The sequence below is a fragment of the Trachypithecus francoisi genome, unplaced genomic scaffold (assembly GCF_009764315.1).
Source record: "Trachypithecus francoisi isolate TF-2019V2 unplaced genomic scaffold, Tfra_2.0 Lachesis_group16, whole genome shotgun sequence".
Lineage (NCBI taxonomy): Eukaryota > Metazoa > Chordata > Mammalia > Primates > Cercopithecidae > Trachypithecus > Trachypithecus francoisi.
In genome coordinates, this window is record NW_022681461.1 from 34401696 (window position 1) to 34424892 (window position 23197).

The 23197-nt window shown below is 43.1% G+C and overlaps 1 protein-coding gene across 3 annotated transcripts in view; it reads left to right on the forward strand.

Moving 5' to 3' along the window:
• Positions 1-21517, forward strand: part of RCL1 (RNA terminal phosphate cyclase like 1) — a 65941-nt gene extending 44424 nt beyond the window's left edge. For 2 of the 3 annotated variants that reach the window (XM_033237247.1, XM_033237248.1), the window contains 4 exons: positions 424-549; positions 4336-4492; positions 9326-9429; positions 20575-21517. In XM_033237247.1, coding sequence (XP_033093138.1) covers positions 424-549; positions 4336-4492; positions 9326-9429; positions 20575-20725 — 538 coding nt within the window. In that variant the 3' untranslated portion in view covers positions 20726-21517. Of the gene's footprint in view, positions 1-387; positions 550-4335; positions 4493-9325; positions 9430-20574 lie in introns of all 3 variants that reach the window. The other variant, XM_033237249.1, reaches the window with a different exon arrangement.
• Positions 21518-23197: the final 1680 nt, after the last annotated feature.

Sequence of the window (23197 nt, forward strand, 5' to 3'; positions counted from 1 at the left end):
TCTTAAGAGAGAGACTCATTGGCTACAGCAGGGGGAATGGACAGAGAATACAAAGTGTTCTTAGGTATTGTACTTTAAAAGGAGCCTGGATCATGACCCGCAGAGAGGCAGGTGTCTTTATGCCTTCCAAAATTGACTTGAACCATTTCTAGGGGAAGCATGTCTGTAGGAAGTTAGGGGTGGGGTTGAGGACCTCCAGCTTTTTACTTTCCACTCTCTTTATTGTTTAGATGTTTTCGCCATGACCTTTTATAATAATGAAAAAAATTAATTACGGTACTAATTCAGTAAATACAGTTGGAAAACAATAGATTTGGAAGTCCTAGTTTATTACTACAGTTCCACAAATACTTGCCAGCTTTATAACTGATTTTTTCTGTCCTGGAGTTCAAGCAGAATGACATCCTTAACTCCAGGCTGCAGGTACTCTGTACGTGTGTCACCTCAGATGGCGAACCGGATTGTGGATTCTGCAAGGAGCATCCTCAACAAGTTCATACCTGATATCTATATTTACACAGATCACATGAAAGGAGTCAACTCTGGGAAGTAAGTATCTGTGTTTTTGAAGTCTGTTTCTGCAGCTTTTTCACATGCCTGTTCTAGTTGAAGTTAAAACTGCCAGCTCTGAGGTTGCGCAGCCAGAGGAAGAACAATTTCAGAATTAATTTCCTTCTGACTTCTTGCTGTTGTCACCAACAGGCATTTCTTGAGTGCCTGTCACATGGAAAGCATCCCAGTGACTAGAGCTGGAAGCTGAGGGTCTCGTTCCTAGCCTTGGGGAGTTAAAACCTTTATCTATTAATACACAATGCTTTAAGCTTTAAATTCCATCTTCACTCTGTTTCAACAAAAAAATTAAAGCGAACAGGTTCTTCCACCCTGAGTAAGTAACAGTATAGGGTTAAAATCTTTTGTTATCTAAGTGTAAGTCGACATCTCTCTTCATCAGTGGAAACAACATATTTACATCCAGAGAAAGTTGCTATTGCAGATTTGAATTTGGTTTAGTGAAAACCTTTGCTTTGCTAAAAAATAAAAATTTTAAAAATTAGAAAAACATCCTAAATACGGAAAATAAGTTCTTAAAAAATGATGCTCTATGTAATGAAGATGGCTGTTTTAGGCTTTGCTTTAACTAGGAAGTTAGAGAAGCAATTAAAGCCACTTTCTTGAATTAGGAAAGTGTTAAACCTACAGAAAATAATCAAAGAATAGTACAGTGAATACTGAGATATACTCCTGCTGCCTATAGTTAACAGTAAATATTTTGCCACATTTGCTTTACTTGTTTGTGGGTTTTGTTTGTTTTTGTTTTTTACTGAATCATTTCAGTGTGAATGATGGCATAATTTCACTTCAAATCTGAGGCTTACAGGTTGTGTCTCCTAAAAATAAGAATATTAGAGTCTGGGGTTAACTGTTGTAGGTTAAGAAGTCAACTTCTTCTTGGCCGGGCGCGGTGGCTCAAGCCTGTAATCTCAGCACTTTGGGAGGCCGAGACGGGCGGATCAGGAGGTCAGGAGATCGAGACCATCTTGGCTAACACGGTGAAACCCCGTCTCTACTAAAAATACAAAAACTAGCCGGGCGAGGTGGCGGGCGCCTGTAGTCCCAGCTACTTGGGAGGCTGAGGCAGGAGAATGGCATAAACCCGGGAGGCGGAGCTTGCAGTGAGCTGAGATCCAGCCACTGCACTCCAGTCCGGGCGACAGAGCGAGACTCCGCCTCAGAAAAAAAAAAAAAGTCAACTTCTTCTTAAGTGATACCACAGCTGATCCTTTTCCACAGCTGTTTCACCTGTGGTTTCTTTTAATTTCAGCAAAAAGAGGAAAAGAGAATAAAGGAGGGGGGTGAGCGTTTTATACAATCTTTGACCTTCATAAGGCCTAATGGAAAGATGAAAGTGGTTTTAGAAATACAGTGGAGGCTCATAGTCCAAAGCAACAAAGCTGGTGGCGTCAGACGCTGGGATTGGGAAAGGATTTGTGGGCCAAGCTGGCCTTTCTGGCTTGGAAAAGTCAATGATGTTCCTAAACCTTTGGTTTATGTTCTAGTAACAACAGTATTTTCCTCATTTATACATTGAGGATGATGCCTATGTTTTGAGATTATTGTAAAGATCACATATATAAGCCATTACTACCTTCCTTGCCACATAGTAGGTCCTACAGAAATGGTAGCTCCTGATGCCGTTCTTTCCTTTACTCTCCCTTGTTGGCCACAGGTCTGGATTTATGTGTCAGCTATTTTCTGGAGAAAGGGGTTTTTCTTGGGATGGGGGAGGACAGATAGCAGCAGAAGCTGTCTTAAGTGGCTTCATCTCGATAGTCCCTTCTCTGCTTTGCCTCTCACTTTATCAGAAAGTGTCCTGGAATGAAGCAGAGCAGGCCTGACGGCCATCCTGCCACCAGCTTATAGTGTGGCTTTTTGTAATACCACTGACTCAGCTGACCCTAGAGTGTGGTCAAGTCCATACTTACTAATGATGAGTAGAAGCCTTACACGTAGATCAAGACACGGACATGATATAGACTGTGGGTCATCAACTCCAAGCCCCATTTTAAAAATTACATGTAAAACCAATGTGGGATTTAAATTTGTGTTTGTTTTTTTTTTAATCTCCAGTTACAGATGACTAATAGTGCTCTTCCTTCTCTGTTATTAAAATAATAAAGTCATGGATGGGTATTTCTCTCTTCTGATTCAGTGAAGTATCCAGTAAGTCAGGCTTGTTCAGATGTAAGAGTTTCTGTTGTGGCCATGGCCTAGAACCTTAGCGGACATCAGTTCTTGGTGGCCTGTGTCAGCGCTTTGGCCAGAATGCACATCAGTCCAGTGTGGTCCCATTTTAACTCTCACAGTAATTATTTTTTTTCTTTTTTTTTCTTTTTTTTTTTGAGACGGAGACTCGCTCTGTCGCCCAGGCTGGAGTGCAATGGCCAGATCTCAGCTCACTGCAAGCTCTGCTTCCCGGGTTTACGCCATTCTCCTGCCTCAGCCTCCCGAGTAGCTGGGACTACAGGCGCCTGCCACCTCGCCCGGCTAGTTTTTTGTATATTTTAGTAGAGACGGGGTTTCACCGTGTTAGCCAGGATGGTCTCGATCTCCTGACCTCGTGATCCGCCCGTCTCGGCCTCCCAAAGTGCTGGGATTACAGGCTTGAGCCACCGCGCCCGGCCTATTTTTTTTCTTAATTGGGTCCTTTACCAAGGAAAGCTGTGGAGGCTGGCCTTTGCAAACTATACCAGTGCAGATCTCTCATGAGGTCACCTGATGACCAGCAGCTTGGTCAGCCTAACTTGAAACAGGCCTGATAACACGTATTTCCCACAAGTTGGGAAGAAAAGTTAGAGTAATTTACATAGAACCTAGTATATGTTCTTTGTCTTTTCTGAAGTTACTTAAATTGTGTTAAATGGAATAATCCTGATTAAATATAAAGTTTATTGTAATGACAAATGCACCTCAGAAAACTCACACAGATGGAAGTTCTTGGGAAATGCAGGTAAATGGGGTAAAGCAGCAGTGGCAGCTTGTCTTCTTGCTTTCTCTCCCCTTCATCTTCTCCTCTTCACTTTTGCCTGCCACTGCCTGCAGCCACTGTCGGACACTGTCTCGCTCCTGCTGGTCAAGTGACTCAAAGGCAGCTTGGGATTATGCTAAAATTTTCTAGGTGTTCCATGATGATAGGTGGATAGCACTGTGTTAGATTGTTAAGCATAACTCAGAGTGCCTCCCAGAACCTTTGATGAAATGGATAACTCACTGCACCCCCTTCCCTCGGCAGGTGTTGTTAACCTTCACCTGCATAGACAAGCAATTTTTTTTTTTAAGAATCTAAGGACTGACTAATATAGTTCTTCCATATGTAGTGAGCTCATATAGTGCATTTGAAGCATCATTAATTTTATACATAGTTTTACTGAAACAAGTATTTTGACTAGTCTCCTGCCGGACACATAGGAAGTATTGTGTGAACGTGTGTTGAGTTGTGTTAAAGGGGGCAGGTCTGTGTTGTGTTTGCATATGGATTGTACTGCTGGGAAGGCCGCCACACCTTTCCTGATGATGTGTCTGCTTAACAGGCATTGGGAAAGTAGAATTGAGCTGTCAAATCTTAAAAGTTTGTGGAGAGATGCTTGTTTTTGGACTGATTTTCTTTTCTGGTCAGCTAGTAAACTAGTAGCAACTCTATGAGGTTAATGCAGCCAGAAAGAAGCCTTTGAACACAGTGCCATCCAAAAAAAATGTTTGTCTTCTCTTTCTGTTTGCCAGTGAGCGGAAACCTCACTTGGTTAACCCTACTCAGTGTTTGTGCCTTTGTATCTCCAGGTCTCCGGGCTTTGGGTTGTCACTGGTTGCTGAGACCACCAGTGGCACCTTCCTCAGTGCCGAACTGGCCTCCAACCCCCAGGGCCAGGGAGCAGCAGTACTTCCAGAGGACCTTGGCAGGAACTGTGCCTGGCTGCTGCTGGAGGAAATCTATAGGGTATGTCCACAGCTTCCTCTGATAGAGGAGTGACCAGGAAGCAGTTTGTTTTCTCATTCTCATCCCTTGGCAGATTTCATCCTCTTCCAAGGGCTAAAGCCAAGGAGGTAACTTGTTCCTATGCGTTAAGCAGTTCAGCATTAACTAGTTCAATTGATTAGTTGAACTAGTCAGTGAGTAGAGATCTAGCCCCACTGGATTGAGACATAGGGCAGGTAAGTTTTAACAGTGAGCCAAGGAAAGAACTGGAACAGTCTAAAGGAAAGGAAAGGTTAAAAAAATGGAGCAGGTAAGGTAAGGTGGTGGCTGACACACTGCCCTAACCAAAGAGAGTACCATCCCAGCACCCCCCGATTGCTGCCATGTAGGAAGGTGGACTCATTCTTTTTAGATCTTTCAAGAGAAGCTAGAAATCTGGATTTGTATGTGACAGTTGATTCATATATAAAACAATGGCAACAGGCTAAATTTTGCAGTGCATTGTAGAGCACAGAATCTCAGTTAACAGATAAGTATCAAAAAAAATAAAAAATTAAAAAATTTAAAAAAAAAAAGCACAGAATAACTAGGGAAGGCAGGCCTGTGGCACAACATGGCAGAAGCTTTGGAAAACCTGAGAACATGGAACAGAGAAGGGGTGAACTGATGTTGAAGACAGACTCAACCGGTTGTCATTTTGCTTCTGCAACTCTGCTGGTGGGACACAGCTCAGACCATAAATAACTGCCATAAATAAACTGCCCTCTCAGTTGCCACAGTCTTTTTCTGTTGATCCTTTCACGCAGCGGGCACATATGCATGCATACACTTTTACCGTTTCCTCAAAATAGGTGAGGTGACGTAAAGTAAGGGAGAAATTAGGAGGAAAGATGATGGCAGAAAGAGTAAGATACAGTTGCCTAAAAAATATATTCCCCGAGATCCCCTATACTTGGTTAGAAGAGGGTCACAAATCTGGGTCCAAGATTTCTGTTAGTCTGCACTGTCTTTTGCCTTGTTCCCATATCAGGAAGGTGAAACCTTTTCTCTGACACGCAGAGTCCAGGAAAAGAGATCCTGGACTGTCAGAAAGGCTCTGAGGGATGGTCATTTCTTTGCTCTGTGTTAGGTCCCAGATTCTTGAACTGAGCATCAGCAGAAACTGTACTCTAGGTGATTTGCTGTTGTATGGTGTATAATGTTTGTAAATCATCTTCTTCCCCTAAGGAGCTGAAGAGACTTCTGTCTTTGTATTGTTCTGTGTATTTCTTCTCAGTTGTCAGGCATCTCTCTGGTCTCCAAGTAAGTTTTCCCATTTAAGGTAGCAAAAATCACATCTGAGCCAAGTGAAATAAAATCAGTAAAACAGGTAAAATGTCAGTTTAGTCTTTCTTTTAATTCTTCCTTTTGCCACTGGTTCAGTTGATTAATCAGGGTGGTAGGGTAAAGCCTGAATATCCATAGGTATTGATCCTCAGACTGGCCTCACGGTGGAAAACAGCTTATATTTTTAGTCTACTCCCTTGATCCAAGTCAGTGTTCTTGAAAATGTCTCGTTGGTTCAAGATGGAACGTGTGAGAATGAGCTGTTTCAGACTTAATTAAAATTTCCAGGTCCTAAATGGCTCTTTTTAATGACCATCGAATTAAAAATGGAAGACAGTGGGCCTATAGTTGTATTTTCAGGAAAGTAGCTCCAGCCCCTCTACTCGGCATTCACCTGGGAAGTAGTGGAAGAAGGAGATGAAATCTTCCTGAAGGAGGAGGTATTCTTTGACCAGTCTTGCGCAGTCACGATCTGGCCTCAGATTTTTTCGTGCTAAATCAGTTTAATTTTTTTATACCAAAATTTAATAATTTTGTGAAAGATGGGTAGTAACTAAAAGTTTGGGGTAGATGATCAAGAGGTTGCCCTGCCAGTTACTTAATTCACAAGGTTTGCGGTCTACTTATTTGTAGGGGGGGCGGGAAACCGTGTGTGTGATGTGTCTCCCTGGCTCCCTTGCTGTGCAGGATTTCTTTTCCTGGTCCTGTAGTGTCTGGCGGTGGCTGGTCCTGTAGTGGCCCTCTCTCTAACTGTGGGGACACTTCCATCTCTTTCTAATAGACCTTAGGAGAATTAGAAGCATCACGTTATACAATAGTCCAGTGGGAGCCATGGGCATAGCTAGAGTGTGAGGTGTATATCCTTATAAATAGCAGGTTATAAGCCTCAGGGTGAAAGCACAGCCTACTAGTCGACAAGAGGAAAAACATACAGTTTAAATTAGGTTCTTTAATATTTTTCTTTTTCTTCCTCTTTGCTTTTTTTTTTTTTTGAGACAGAGTCTCACTCTGTTTCCCAGGCTGGAGTGCAGTGACGCAATCTTGGCTCACTGCAGCCTCTGCCTCCCAGGTTCAAGTGATCCTCCTGCCTCAGTCTCCCGTGTAGCTGGAGGCATACGCCACCACGCCTGGCTAATTTTGTATATTTAGTAGAGACAGGGTTTCTCCATGTTGGTCAGGCTGGTCTTGAACTCCTGACCTCAGATGTTCCACCCGCCTCGGCCTCCCAAAGTGCTGGGATTACAGGCGTGAGCCACCGTGCCTGGCAATTTTTTTTTTCTTTAGTTGAGATCTACTTTCGGTCTTCCATTGTGCCTGGACCAAGTTTCATTTTCTTTTAGTTATTCAGAAAACTTCCTTTGTGTGTCTATGATCTTTAATTATTAAAAGGATGGAAATACTTCATGTTTTTCTGATTAATTTTCTGTAGAGTTGTGATGTGACGTGGATTGAATGAGTGGTAAAAAATCCATACCTTTTGAAGGCACAGTTTATCAAGTTTGAAGCCTCTGATCTAATCCCTCCTATTCCATTTATGCCTCATCGGTTACCAAGCCTTCTTGATTCTGTCCCAGGCTTTCTGGAACTGCCTTTTTGTTCCTCTGCTCTAATCACTGCCTGCCTCCCTGCTCCACCCCACAACTGGATTATGGCTACTGGCTCTCTGCACTTCCAGCGGAGAAGTTCTTTCCAAATCCTAACATCCTTTTCAGTCTAAATCTTCCCCTAAAATCCTGATCTGATCTCTTCGCTCATGTGCACAGAGACCTTCACTGGCTTCTCACTTTCCTGGAACAAAGTCAGAATTCTCGACCCATTTCAGAAAGCACTGCTTTAGTTGGGCTACCCACCTTTTCTATGCTGTATGTGCTTCTCCACAGGCAGCAGTGGTGCCATCTAGGCTGGTCGCCTGGCCGCCTTGCTGGCCCTGGCATTTTGTTTTTCCCCATCATTCTGTTCTTCCTTCCTCCCCAAACCCTGCTCATCCCTCCGGGGCTGTCTCAAGTAGTCCTGACTCCTAAAGCCCCCCCTCTGGTATCTGGCAGGTGACACCTGCCCACCCATCCTGGCATAGGTAGGGTGATAGCTCCTACCATTTCCTCCATGATGTCCTGTACAGGGACCTCAGCATATCTCTTGCATTAAAATATTGGTCCAGTGAATGGTGAAATAACAACAGTGATAGGAAGCAGAGACTGAAGAGAACACTTTAATTTTAGGCTGTCTTATGAAAGGGAGCAAGATCTGTAAAACAGTTTCGTTGGTTGTCGTATTTTCCATGGGTCAGGTTTTTCTTTTTGGGTAGAAAAGGAAAATGAACTGTCCTTGTCCTGGAATTTGCTGTATGATATAAATGTTGTTCCCTGTCCTTTATTAACTTAGGTAGTTTAGGGACGTGCAATAGATTTTCATAAAGGCTAGCAGTTAGATCAATCCTTATTTCCTTCACCATTATTAGGGCTACTAAATGATTTCTGACAGCCAGAGATGCACCTGAAAATGGATTTATTTCCTACCCTACATGCCTTAAAAAGGAGGCAGGGGCAGTTGTACCCACATGAACAGCACTGCTGGCCACCTATCCTGTTCAGTCTAGCCTTGGATAGTAACATGCCTTGGTCAGAGACTGGATTTCTAATTGTGACCTGTGCAAAATATGTAGAAATTCAAGGTCATCCTTCTTTCACTATGTACAATATGTTTTAAATAAAGTTATTCCTGAAAGAATGATCAGAACACATGTTTGTATACTTACGTATGCATCTAGTGGAAGCAAAACAGCTAAAATGACTGAGAAAAAAACAAAATTAGAAAGGCAACCTAAGCAGTTGTAACTCAGGAGAAAGTGTTTGAAGAGAAGTCTGTTCTGCTTGTTAATTTGGGAGAAAGGGAAGGAAAAGGGGGTGGAAGGCATAATTTTATACATAAGTAATAAGAATGAAGGGATCTGACCTTAATGATTCTTCAGTTTTAAGGAACTCAGGAAGAGATAAAGGAGAGAAGTTAATAGAGCATGGCAAGCAGTTTCCTGAAGGTATTTGAATAAGTGTAAAAGTAAGGCCATGAAAAGGCCATTTCATGTCAGATAGACTGTTGTTCTGTGACAGATTAAATAAATGTGAGCATCATCCACATAACCTTGGAATTAACTCTACATCTTCTAGAACTGATTAAGCTTTTTTTTTTTTTTTTTTTTTGCATATACTCAATAAAGATGATGTCTTCCTGCTGCTGCTTTAATTACAAAAGGAAAGTTTCATTTTTTTTTTTTACTAGATTCACTTAAGAAGATTTGAATCTGATAGTCTCATTCTGATAGTCTCAACTATTACAGTTGCTCTAATTGTTAGTTTAACCCTCTACAGTCAGTTGATGTAAGGATTACTCTTATAAGACCTGTATTCTGTTTTATTGTTGCTTGAACTTTGGATTTTGATATTATGAGTGTATGTTTCTGTATTTTTTTCCTCCTCTCTTTTGTTGGCTTTCCATTTTCTGGTTTGTACAATTATTAATTTGTGTTTACAGGGTGGATGTGTAGATTCAACCAACCAAAGTCTGGCGCTACTACTCATGACCCTTGGACAGCAGGATGTTTCCAAAGTCCTCCTAGGCCCTCTGTCTCCCTACACGTAAGTTATTCTTTTTCAACCTCGTTATTCTGTCCAGTTTAATTTTCTCATTGCCCAAAATGACAAAGGTGTTGTGCTGCACAGAGCCTGCACTATGAACACCTGCTTGTATTTATCCTCAAATCAGCCAGCAGTTGTCACTCTTAATCTGGTGTTTATTTTTACATACAAGGATTTTTGCCTTTCTTTCCTTCCTCAGTGCCATGGAACTAAAGTTGCATGATCTCTATTGGGCAGTTACTTTGTTCGTGCTTTAGGTTTTGTTTCCAGGTTAGAGGTAAACTCCTGGTTTGGTGTAGCTTGGATTTTATTACTAGTTTTTTAAAAAATCATTATTTTCCTTAGCTGTCTAACTTACTGTGGGAAAACAGGCTTTTTGTCTAAGATGATGGGGTATGAGCTCACTGGAAAAGATGACGAAAGACAGAGTTTGTATTAATGCTACTGGACTAGTAGGGAATTGTAGAAGTGAGTTTGGACCATTGAATGTTAGCAGAAGTTGACTGCTGTGGTATGAAAGCAAGCACTCTGCAAAAAGAATAGGGTGTCAGAAGACTTGAATTATAAATGACACCGTGAAAGAAGCATTTCCTGTTGATAGTAAATGAGGTTGCGAAAAACAGCCTATTTGAATACTGACATTTTGTGTGTGTGTGTGTGTTTTCATGTGCTTGCATACTTAGAGATCATCATATGGGCCATCTGAGGGTGGTGAGCTGGGTGGCGGGTAATATTCAGGTAGATATGAGACTGAACTGTCCTTTTTCGGTTATCATGGTACCGATGCTGTATATCTGAAAGGTACAGTACTGTGATAACTGAAGAATGGTGGTGCCATCACATTGAGAAAGGGGTGAGGACTGCGGTGGAGCTATGCAGCCTTGGGCCGTGGCTTTGGGGACATGAAAACCAAGAGCTTGAAATAAATTCTTTTGGAGGCTTTTTTTTTTTTCCGGAATTGGTGGTAGGAGGGTTTTTTTGGAACAGAAAAATGGAAGAGAATACGTTCTGTTAGCAGAGAGGGAAGACTGGTAAGCAGGAAACTCGTGAGGACCACATTATCTCCTGATAGCTTGTGTAAAAGTATTTTGCAGGACAGGATACCTAAAATTGAGTAATCCTAAATGGCATGGTAACATCAGTAGTAAACATTGTTAAATAGACTTGGTAGTTAAGTACTTGGAGAGGAGATGAGGACTGGGAGAACGGCACCCTAGGTACAGAGACTTGCTTCCTATAGAGAGCTCACTGGAGGCGGCTGCCAACTGTGTGACCACCATGGCCCCGCCAGCTTTATAGCTGGGCTCATAGCTGCCGTTTCCCAGCCCTTGCTTCAGGCCTGGAGAAGTCCTGCTTGCACACACGGTATGGGGTGTGGGTGTTGTCTCGAGTGTGTGTGGTCCTGGAGCATGGGGTTTGGCAGAACATTCTGTGAAAATGGAATATATATATATATTTTTTTTCTTGACACTTTTTTTCTTTTGCTTTTGGAGATTTTTCAGTTTGACCCCAGGACCTGTATAATCTTTTCAAGCTTTGCAGAGATGCTCGAGATGTGACTGGACATTTTTAAAAGTTCCTGTGTCCTCTTCAACACATCTTCTCACCAAACATTAATTGTAGTGTCTTTTCTTCAGAAAACTTGCCTAAAATGACTTCCTCTGGTGGGAAGACAAAGTGTCCTGCTCTGAATGGAGCTTTAAAGGAGTAGCACAAATTGTAAAATGATGTATCTTGAGGCTGGGGCTTGGAGACATTCTGCTGCCTCCCAGAGCTTTGTGCAGAGGGGTCTGCTGGGGTGGGAAAGGGAAGCCTCCTTTCTTTTTGATAAACTAGCATAAGGACGGTTAAGGGAGTCTATTTTCAAGAAAGCTGGATCTGTTTAGTACTCTTTCTGCCCCTAATCACTGTGGACAGCTCCAGCAGCACAGAGAGATGAAGGGCAAAGGCAGGACACAGCAGGCAAAGTTAACATTGTATTTGTGAGTACAGTTGAGGATAAAAAAGGGATGAAATCCATGGTGAGGACCATCATAGTGGGGGAACAGTTTATTCTAGATGGATTCAAGAGCTTTGGAGACCAAACTAACACATTTATTTTTATGTGCAGTTAAAGTCATAGAAACCTGTTTTGTGAAACCTCAGATTTCTAAAGAAAACCAGAAGCAAGACCTTCCTTGGTTAAAAAAAAAAAAAAAAAAAAAGCATTTCTTCAAGCAGTTTGGACCTGTTTTCATTTGTATAAAATAGATTTTTAAATGGCTATTTAAAGAGCATTGGGATTGCTGTTGGTGGTTTTCTGTGCTACTTGAGAAAGTAAGTCTGTATGTGTGAAACTTTTTTTTTTTTTTTTTTGAGGCAGAGCTTTGCTCTGTTGCCCAGGTTGGAGTGCAGTGGTGCGGTCTCCGCTCACTGCAAGCTCCGCCTCCTGGGTTCACACCATTCTCCTGCCTCAGCCTCCTGAGTAGCTGGGACTACAGGCGCCCGCCACCACGCCTGGCTAATTTTTTGTATTTTTAGTAGAGATGGAGTTTCACCGTGTTAGCCAGGATGGTCTCGATCTCGTGACCCACCCGCCTCGGCCTCTCAAAGTGCTGGGATTACAGGCGTGAGCCACTGCGTCCAGCCAATGTGAAACTCTTTTAGAAAGGCCCAAGAGATTTTTTTTTCAGTAGAATAAAATATTATTTTATAATCTCTGATATATGAAGATTCTATTTCTGTTAAATTTCAGTTTTAGGTGGCTTACAGTTAGTGACAGTAGTTGCACCCTCCATTCAACAAGCTTAATTTTATAGTTTAGGGAGAGAGGATTTATACTTTTGGATTAACAGCAAGAAAAATAGCAAAAATTAAGATGCATCTTAATTAGCACTTTCAGAAATTGTTTGTGGAATGAGACTGCAGTTACAGAGCTCTCTGCATTCTACCAGTGCACAGGCCTTGGAGTCCAGCCTATTTGGACTTAAGGCTCTGCCACTTGCCACCAGGAGACCATGGAAATGGTATTTAGCATCTTGGAGTCTTGGTGTCATTTGTAGATAAGGTGCATGGTCCTGAAGTCCTGGACTTGTGGAAATGGAATGAAGCTTAGATGAAGTCAGATGCTTATGCTCCTGGCAATGTGCCTGAGGAGCTGTCAGTGCTGGGTGCTGTGGTTTCTGCCTGGACACCCCTTCACCCTGCTGCAGTCCAGTCCCTTGGTCAGGTCACTTTTTTTTTATTTTTTAAACTGCTCCTTGAGGAGCAGGACTACCCCATAGGCAGTGTGGCCAGAGTAGCCCAGTCAGGTCACTTTGAACCCCAGGAGGCCTGGTAAACTTGCTTTGGGTGATTTTAGGGTTTAAGTCATCTGTGAGTGGTCTGTCCAGCTACCTATAAATCTATATCCATTAATTTTAAATTATGGATTAAAAATTTTTAATTTCTAGTTATTATTTTTATGACTGACTTTCCCTAGTCACATTACTGAGCAAACTACACACATCTTATTGATCCTAAGAATTCTCTAAGGTAGATGTTTATTTAAAAAGCACCATGTTTACTATGTGCAAGATGTTGTTTTAAGTGCTCACACATATTAGCTTATTTGGTTTTCATCATAACTTTATAAGGGCAAAAAAGGCAAGTACTATCATGTGTGCCATCTTACAGGTGATGGGATTAAGACACAGAGAGGTCAAGTTACATGCCCAAGTTACATGCCCACAGCGAGGTCAAGTTACATGCCAAGTTACATCACACAGACAGTAAGTGGGGTTCAGACCTGGACAGTCTCTTCCAGTCACTGCTTCCCTTACCCACTGTGCTTTTATGTAAGAGCTGGGATTCCATCCATATCGCTGGACTCAAAGTACCTTGCCTGAGGCAGGATGCCATGCTACATCTTTTCAGCAAAGTCCTCATTTCAAATTCTGCTGTGAAATGATCTCTTTCTATCTTTAGTTGGAAATCTAAAATAAACCATGACTTTTTTTTTTCTGACTTTAATTAATGACCTTTTTCCATGACTGTGGAAGTGCTAAGGAGTTAGAAGACACTGTCCTTGTTAAACACAAACTGACTGGGGCTTCCTGGCCCACTCAGTCTAAAGCACAGCCCTCTGAAGAACCAATGAGGAAACCAATGGGGAAACTGGGAACTGCCAGCCAAGCCTGCCACTCCTTGGGATCAGTGGCCTCACTGCATTCCGTGAGCTTGCACAGTAACACTGTGTCTTAGGTTTGTGAAGCGTTTAAATACTGTAAAGCCCCGTCACCTGGTGTTTGAGCCCCAGAACATATTTGGTGTATGGTAAAAGCAAGTGATAAGCTTCCTTCTCAGATAAAAAAGAGGTCAATGACCTGCTCATGGTGAGATCCTGTCTGAACTGGGCCTGGGACCCCATCTCCTGACAGTGCAGCTAGCCTGGTTCTCTGTTTCCTGCTGCTCTAGTAACAATGTAGTAACTTCATTTTTGGAGCAGAGGTCAGCTGGTCTTTGGAAAAGCCACTATTTCGCAGAACAAGCATCAGTAGTATATTTAAAAGCTGCCATGTAATAACTATAGGGACTCCATCCAGCAGATCCTTTTCTTATCTCCAGATCTTTCCCCTCAACTTCCAGAGCATCTCCTTACACCTGAGATGTAGGTACCCCCAGCTGTGTCTCATATCCAGTGGCATAGAAACCAGGTGGCTTGATGGAGCAGGACGCAGGACCCTCTGTTGTGGTTTGTGCCTGTGGGAGCTGCCAGAGAGAGGGCTTATTACCCCATGATTGCCCTCACCCCATTCTCTCACATGCTTCAAAAGAGGGGTCTGGTGGGAGGGGCTGCGTTTAAGGGTGGGATCTGGCAGCCTGTCAAATCCTGGTCACTTGGGATTCAATGGACCCATGACCATGAGCCTCATGGCCTTTCCTGTTGACCAGCAGTGGCAGTGGGAACAACTCACCTTTTGAAAATATATAGGAAGCCCGGGCACGGTGGCTCACACCTGTAATCCCAGCACTTGGGGAGGCCAAGGCGGGTAGATCATTAGGAGTTCAAGACCAGCCTGGCCAACATGGTGAAACCCTGTCTCTACTAAAAATATAAAATTAGCTGGGCGTGGTGGTGCATGCCTGTAATCCCAGCTACTTGGGAGGCTGAGGCAGGAGAATCGCTTGAACCTGGGAGGTGGAGGTTGCAGTGAGCTGAGATCACACCATTGCAACCCAGCCTGGGCGACAGAGCAAGACTCCGTCTCAAAACAAAATAAAAAATAAAAATAAAATAAAATACATAGGAAAAGTTATCTCTGTGCTCCAGAATTCTCTGAAACCTAATTGTCAGATAGACTAGAGGCTTTCGTAGAAAAGTCAGTTGCTTTTTGTTTTCTGAAAATCATTTTGTCCTGGGGGGGAAAGAAAAGCCTCACTGCAGATAATCACATGTCAGGTGTTAAAATCCTGTACACAGGAGTTGCATAGAGCCCCTACTGCCCAGAATGGTTCTTCTGAAAAGCTCCTATTTGCGCTGTGTGGGTGGTTGCTCATTGAGGGGCAGAGCTGCTCTCGGTGAGCGGTGGGTCTCTCTTTGCCCTGGCTGTGTGGCTCTGTGGTTCTATCTAGGAAGTGTGAATCTCCAGTATAGTGCTGTGGAAGAGAGGGGCAGGGAAATGTGAACTCCAGAGGCGGTGCCTCGGTGCAGCTGCAGCTGTGGAGAGCTGTTGGTCTGTGGAGAAGGATGTGGATCAGCACTGGACGAGACTTTGTTAGTGCATGTAGATACAGGGCGAGCTTACTCTTCATTTGCTTTTCATTTTCTTAAGGAGGCTGTTTGCTGGGATTTAATATTGTCTGTGGTGATTTTTCAGGTTCTGAGCATTTTTGCTCTTCAATATCCCAGCCACCAGAGACATAGGGAGAATGGGGCTAGAGGTAGGGGAAAGATTCTGAAATGTACCTTAATCCAGTCTCTTACACAGTCTTCCTTGGACAGGCTGAGGGGTTGGCAGAACATTATGTAAAAAGTGGAACTAACTTTGCTTTTTCTAACTGTTCCAAAGGCTACAAATACCCCAAACTTGCAAATACACAAGCCTGCACACTTGAGCCTGTGTTCCTCCCATCCTTCTCCAAGAGATCAGAAGCAAGCTGAGGCCCCGTAGAAATTCTGCCAGCTGGGGAGGGTGTCTGGTTTTTCAAGCACAGTTGAGTGATTCAGAGTGAAGTAGGCTGGGTGAGATCCTGGGAGCAGAGCATGCCCCAGGCCTGTATTAGTTTGAGGCAGCAGCAAAGGAGAGACCAATTTGTTTTCTCCTTCAGATGCAGATGAGTGGGTGAGATGGCTGGCTTTTTCCGGGTTGCCGCCAGCTGGAAGCTTTGCCCAGAGATGTGGACTGTTTATCTATGGTTTGATGTGTTTTCTTTTTTCCGTAGGACAGGATGGGGGAGATGGTGGGATGGATAGAAAGCAACAACGACAACAAAAGTTTAATTGGTTAGTAAGACAGGAAAGCCAGCAGGGAAAGCTGACTTCCCTTAATTGCCAAGAATGTTGAAAGTTGTTTCCCAAAATTACCCCAACTCCTAAATTCTATCTGTGCCTCTTTACTGAGAACCTTATACAGTGCCTTGTTTGAATAACAGGTTCAGTGATGGAGAAGAGCGTTGTCCTTGAGGTGCTTAAATAATTTAATGAGGGGGAAGGGGACAGTTATACATAAGCATTTAATTAGACACCATGAGCAGAGAATGCTATGGAAACCTGGAGGGGTGGGAAAGATCGTTTGGGGTGGGCTTTATGGGCTAGCAAAGGCTTCATAGAAAAGTTAACAAATGTGATGTTATTTTAAAGGTCGCGATAAACTTGCACATTCCTAGGTGGAAGGAAAGCAAGGAATTGGGAGATTTTTTCTGCGAGCATCCAGCACTGACCAGAACTCCTGCTCTCTGGGGTTGTTAATGTTTCATCTCTTAGCCCCTGACGCACTGGTCACTTCAGTCACAGGGTCAGGAATTGTTCAGGCCCCCTTTTCTCCACATAGCTGTTTCCTTCCTTTGACTAGATCAGTGCTCTTAGCACAGAGGGATGGGGATGGGAGGGAAATTCATCAATTCAGGCTTTATATGTAGTTTGGTATACACCGAGTAGGGGTGAGAACCAGGATCAGTTGTTTTATAACATGGCAAATATGTATTGATTTCTTTACTTTAAAAAGCTTTATTGGGATACAATTCACATACGACACAATTTACTCATTTTTAAGTACACAGTTTAAAGACTTGTGTAACCACAGCCACAATCTAATTTTAGAACATGTTTACTACCTCCAGAAAGAAACCCTGTGCCGACTCACAGTCTCTCCCATTCTTCCCCCTCTCCCCAGCCCCAGGCAACCACAAATCTCCTTTCTGCCTCTGATAGATTTGCCTGTTGTGGCTTTTTCATATTCTGTAGCTAGAATCATACACTATGTGGTCCTTTGTGACTGGATTCTTTCACTTAGCATGATGTTTTCAGGGTTCATCAATGTAGCATGTATCAGTACTTCATTCCTTTTTTTTTTTTTTTTTTTTAAGAGACGGAGTCTCGCTCTGTCACCCAGGCTGGAGTGCAATGGCCGGATCTCAGCTCACTGCAAGCTCCGCCTCCCGGGTTCACGCCATTCTCCTGCCTCAGCCTCCCGAGTAGCTGGGACTACAGGCGGCCGCCACCTCGCCCGGCTAGTTTTTTGTAGTTTTTAGTAGAGACGGGGTTTCACCATGTTAGCCAGGATGGTCTTGATCTCCTGACCTCGTGATCCGCCCATCTCGGCCTCCCAAAGTGCTGGGATTACAGGCTTGAGCCACCGCACCCGGCCTTCATTCCTTTTTTATGACAGAAAAAAAAAAATCTTCCATTGAATGGATGTACCACGCTTTATACATTCATCAGTTGATAGACATTTGGGTTGCTTCTGCGTTTTGACTCTTGTGAATAATGCCATTATGAACATTTGTAGGCAAGTTTTTGTGTGGGTGTATGTTTTCATTTCTCTTGTATATATTCCTAAGAGTAGAATTACCGTATCCTATGGTAACTCCCTGGTTAACATTTTGAGGAACTGCCAGATTGTTTTCCACAGTGGCTGTACCATTTTACATTCCTGCCAGGAGTGTATGAGGGTGCTGGTGGTTCTGCCTTCTCACCCACACTTTTGTTATTGTATGTCTTTTTTATTATGGCCATCCTATTGGATATGAAGTGATATTTCATAGTGGTTTTGATTTTCATTTCCCTAATAACCAATGATGTTGAGCATCTTTTCATGTGCTTATTGGATATTTGTGAGGAAATGTCCATTTAGCTCTCTCATCTTTTTCTTTTTTTTCTTTTTTTTTTTTTTTAGTGAGTCTCACTCTGTTGCCCAGGCAGGAGTGCAGTGGTGCAGTCATAGCTCGAGTAGCTAGGACTACAGGCTCCTGCCATCATGCCTGGCTAATTTTAAAACAATTTCTTGTAGAGATGGGGGTCGTAATAGACTGGTCTTGAATTCCAGGCCCCAAGCGATTTGCATGCCTTGGCCTCCCAAAGTGTTGGGATTACAGGTATGAGGTGCCACGCCTGTACTCTTCCATTGTTTAATTAGGTTATTTGTCTTTTTATTATTGAGTTGTAAGAGTTGTTTATATAGTCGAGATGCCTGACTTTTATCAGAAATATGACTTGCAGATCTTTTCTCCAATCCTGTAGGTTGTCTTTTTATTTTCTTGATGGTGCGTTTGATGCACAAAGTATTTTAATTTTGATGAAGTCCAATTTACTTATTTTGTCTCTTATTGCCATCCTTTTGGTGTTGTATTTAATAAATGGTTAAGAAACTGTTGCCTAGCCCAAGGTAATGAATACTCCTGTATTTTTTTTTTTTGCGAACTTTATAGTTTTAGCTCTTACAGCTACGACTTTGATCTCTTTTGGGTTAAGTTTTCTGTGTGATGTGAGGAAGGGGCCCAACTTCATTCTTTCACCTGTGGATATCCCGTTGTTCCAGCATCTTTGTTGAAATGAGTATGCTTTCCTCATTGAGGAAATTAACCATAACTGTGTGATTTATTTCTTGACTCTCTTTTCCATTGATCTATGTGTTTAGCATCAGTGTTTTTAAAACTCCTTAGATGATTCCACGTGCAGTTGAGATTGAGAGCCATCTGGCCAGAGTGGGGAGTTTGGCTGGTTTGACTGGGAGACAGTACAGTGCGAGGTTTTTGTAATACTTCACTATAGGTGTGCAAACCATCGTTCTTCACTAAGCCAGTGTTCCCTAACCTTGCCCAGTGAGAATTGCCAGGGATTCTTGTTAACAAGAATTGGTCTCTATGAACCGGGGAGCACGGGGTCTGGTGGAGGGTAGGAAGGAATCAGCTTTGTGTGTGGCCTATGATTCTGGGTTCTTCCATATGGATGTGGACACTTCATACCAGTTGCAAATTCACCAGAACCTTCAGGAACCTGTGTATTTAATGAACTGTTCAGGTGTGTCTTATGATCAGGCTAGCTAAGGTGATGCTAGGTCTGCCAGGCAAGACAATTAGAAGCCTGTGTACCTGCACTGCGGTTCATCCACAGAATTACTCTTCCCAGGGTACTCTTGGAGTGATGCCGTCACCCTGTGATGATGCCATTGTCCTTGTCGTGTTTACTGTGCACACTTCCCCGGCCACCTTATTTAATACTGCCTTCTGCCAAATTTGTACAAATACTGTCGTACCCACAGTTCTTCCCCATCTGTATTGTTTGTTTTGTTTACATTACATAGCATTTTTTTTTTTTTTTTTTTTTTTTTTGTTGAGACGGAGTCTCGTTCTGTCGCCCAGGCTGCAGTGCAGTGGCCGGATCTCAGCTCACTGCAAGCTCCGCCTCCCAGGTTTACACCATTCTCCTGCCTCAGCCTCCCAAGTAGCTGGGACTACAGGTGCCCGCCACCTCGCCCGGCTAGTTTTTTGCATTTTTTTAGTAGAGACGGGGTTTCACTGTGTTAGCCAGGATGGTCTCGATCTCCTGACCTCGTGATCCACCCGTCTCGGCCTCCCAAAGTGCTGGGATTACAGGCTTGAGCCACCACGCCCGGCCTTACATAGCACTTTTCAGGAATAATTAATTTATTTATCTTGTCTCTACACCACTAGATTGAAATCCTCATGAGGGAAGGATTTTTATTTTTAATTTTTTTCATTTGAGTGCATATTCCAAGCACCAAGAACAGTGCCTAGCATACAGTATGCACTTGATAAATATTAAGTAAATGCAAAGGTATTATTAGAGAATGAAGGGAGAGACTTGTCTATTTCAGCATCAGTAGTCATTGTGCTTGTTTTGTATGTCATGGTGCTGTGAATCATGGAAATAGGTGTTTCTGTCTTTGTACAGGCCACTCAAAAATCATTGCCTAGGCCGGGCGCGGTGGCTCAAGCCTGTAATCCCAGCACTTTGGGAGGCCGAGACGGGCGGATCACGAGGTCAGGAGATCGAGACCATCCTGGCTAACATGGTGAAACCCCGCCTCTACTAAAAATACAAAAACTAGCCGGGCGAGGTGGCGGCGCCTGTAGTCCCAGCTACTCGGGAGGCTGAGGCAGGAGAATGGCGTAAACCTGGAGATGGAGCTTGCAGTGAGCTGAGATCCGGCCACTGCACTCCAGTCCAGGCGACAGAGCGAGACTCCGCCTCAAAAAAAAAAAAAAAAATCATTGCCTAAGCCAGGTATGGTGGCACACCTGTAGTCCCAGGTACTCAGGAGGCTGAGGTGGAGGATTGCTTGAGCCCAGGAGTTTGAGGCCAGCTTGGGCACATCGTGAGACCTCGTCTCTTTAAAAAAAAAAAAAAAAAAAAATTCTTCACCATATTTACGTCCATTTTCTGCTAGGTCTGAACTAAATGACTTATGTGTCATGTGCTAACTTCTAACCTTTCCCCCCTCCCCAGTTTAATTTATCTTGCTGTATTGTGTGTGTCTCTGCAGACTATCTCAATCTTCTTTGGAAACTGGCTGGCTGAAAAGAAGTACTATTTAATCAGATTTGATGAGAAGTTCTTAACTTCAGCTCTCTAGGTCTGGCAAATTAAAATGTTGGATTCTAGATGGTAGAGGATAATTTTTTTTAATGAATTGCTTTTTATTTATTTATTTATTTCCTTTTTAGGATAGAATTTTTGCGGCATTTGAAGAGCTTTTTCCAGATTATGTTTAAAATTGAAACCAAGCCATGTGGTGAAGAACTCAAGGGCGGAGATAAAGTGCTGATGACCTGTGTTGGCATTGGTTTCTCCAACCTTAGCAAGACCCTCAAGTGATAACCATCACAAGATAAGGCCCCAGGGCCTCCAGACAAAGCAGACGCTGCCACGGACACCAATGGGACCAAGTCCAAATGGATTAATCCAGGACAGGATAGCCACGTGCTTAATTTTCTGTGAAGAAATATCAATATACAAATAAAAGACATCTCTGTAGCATGTGGTTTCCAGCTGTTTCTCCAGTGGCGTTGCCATTGCCCAGGAGGCCCAGTCACCATGAGAGCTCCCTTGCCTTGCCTGGAGGAAGAATGTGCCTTCAGGCCACAGTCATGCTGCTAGAACAGTCTCATAGTTGCAGTTCTGCTGTGCTTCCTCAGCCTACTATCGTAGGCTTCCTTGGCCCTCTGTCATATGGCTGTTTTCCAAACCTGTGGAGTCTGTTACTGTTCTTTCTGCAAGGACTTACCTCCTTGAGCCTCGGTTTTTGTTGTAGGGATTAAATGAGATAATATGGGTGGCAGCTCTTCATGAGCCCTGCAGTGCTATGCAAATGTCAGAAACTGGTATATTAGACTATTTATCTTTTGTCTTCTGAATGGATTGCTGTCATGGACATAGACACTGATCTTCATCTGGTTCATTGGATGTATATATGAGGGATGGGTGACTGCAGGGGTCCAGGTAAAGTTATTGGGGTGTTTTTTTATATTCCAGGTGTGCTATACATTCCTGTTTTATTTTCACAATAGCTCTGTGATGTAAATGCTATCTCCATGAGAAAATTCTTAAAGGGTGTTTCGTTCCTTTGAAATGTATAATGTAAAGACATTAAATCTCCTCATTTAAGGATCTAAGTGTAATAGAGTCAGGGATTTTACCCTTGCAAGCTAATAAGTTAGATTATTACTTTTTCATTGATGCTCCCAGAAGACATGAGGACCCTGGGTCAGAGATAAAGAACTTTATTACTTATTACTCAGCATAGCGTGAGCTTCATGTTTACATTGGTTTCCCCTGCTCCCCAGGTCTCACAGTGGACATGGAGGGGCCCAGGTAGATGCTATGCATGTTACAAGTTTGCATCATAGCCAAAGAACTTGTATGCTTGGGGACTCCACCTCTTCATGGCAAGTCTGTTGTTTCACATGCAGTCATTACTTCATCCCTTAAGACTACCTCCTGCAAACACAGTTTTGAGAAAGAACCCAGGTAAAAGCCTGCCCAACAAGAATATGCAGGAATACCCAGGATCCATGGCAGATTTCCCCTGCCAACTAATAGAGTCTACATTTGATATGTGCATAGGCTTGAAGTTTGTAGAAGGGGAAATATGTACTTCTTTCTACTAGACTTCCAAATGGTGTCCTCCCCTGGGGGCGAACTTTGCCTCATCACTCCCTCACAGTACCTTTTTCTTTTTAAGTGAAAAGGGGCTAGAGAAAGACTGTGCTTTGATGTCTAGGGGTGTGGGAGGATGTGGAGGTAGAGAGTTAACCTTAAGGAAGGCCAGGACATTCTGGACTATGACATTGTACTGAGAGCTTTACATACTATATTGGTTATGTGCTCTTGGTATATAACAAGTGCTCACAAATTTAGTAGCTTAAAACAATACCTCTTTATCATTTCACAGTTCTGAAGGTCAGATATCCAGGCAGGCTTGGTTGGATTCTCTGCTTAGAGTCTCATAAGGCTGATATCGGGGTATCTGTCACCTGGGCTGGGCTCAGCTCTCATCTGAAGGCTCTGGGAAAGAATGTGCTTCCATTCAGGTTGTTGGCAGAATTCAGGGTTGTAGGACTGAAGTCACCTGTTTTCTTCCGATTTTTCTTGCTGGCTGTGAGCTGTGGACAACTCTTAGCATATAGACAGGCACTGCCTGTATTTCTGTTCACTTGGTCTCCCCTACCTTCAAGCTGGCAATGGTGCATGGAATCCTGGTACTTTGAATTCACCTTCCTTTTGTGATACCACCTAGAGAAAACATTGCTTAAAAATGACTCATAGCACAATAGTCCTACCTGGATTATCTCCCTATCTTAAGGTCAACTGACAACAGCAATACTAGATTTGTGTTTAAAAAAACCAGGGGCTGGGAATAGTGGATTACCATCCCAGAATTTTGCCTACCACACATACTGCAGTCCTACCTAGTGCCGCTGACGTTTGAACTCACATCTGCCCATATAGAGCTCAAATCCTGAACTAAGGGGCCACATTGCTTTTGGAATACCATATACCTGCTGTTCCTTGTACAAGCTCTGGAAATGGTGCTGTTGGTCAATGTAGGGTGGCACACAGAGGCCAGGCAAATTACTATAAGCAGTAGAGGGGATGTGTGCTACTGTCTGCTGCAAACCTGGAAATGTCTGGTGTGGTTCCAGCCCTGCATCTGGCAAAGCTGCTTCTGGAGTTGGAACATCTAGCAGGAGAGGTGATGGTATTGCCAAAAAGAGGACCAATTTAGTATTTATTTAAACAGCTCACTCCCAGTCCCTTCTCCAATTCCCAAGAAAAGCAATATACCAT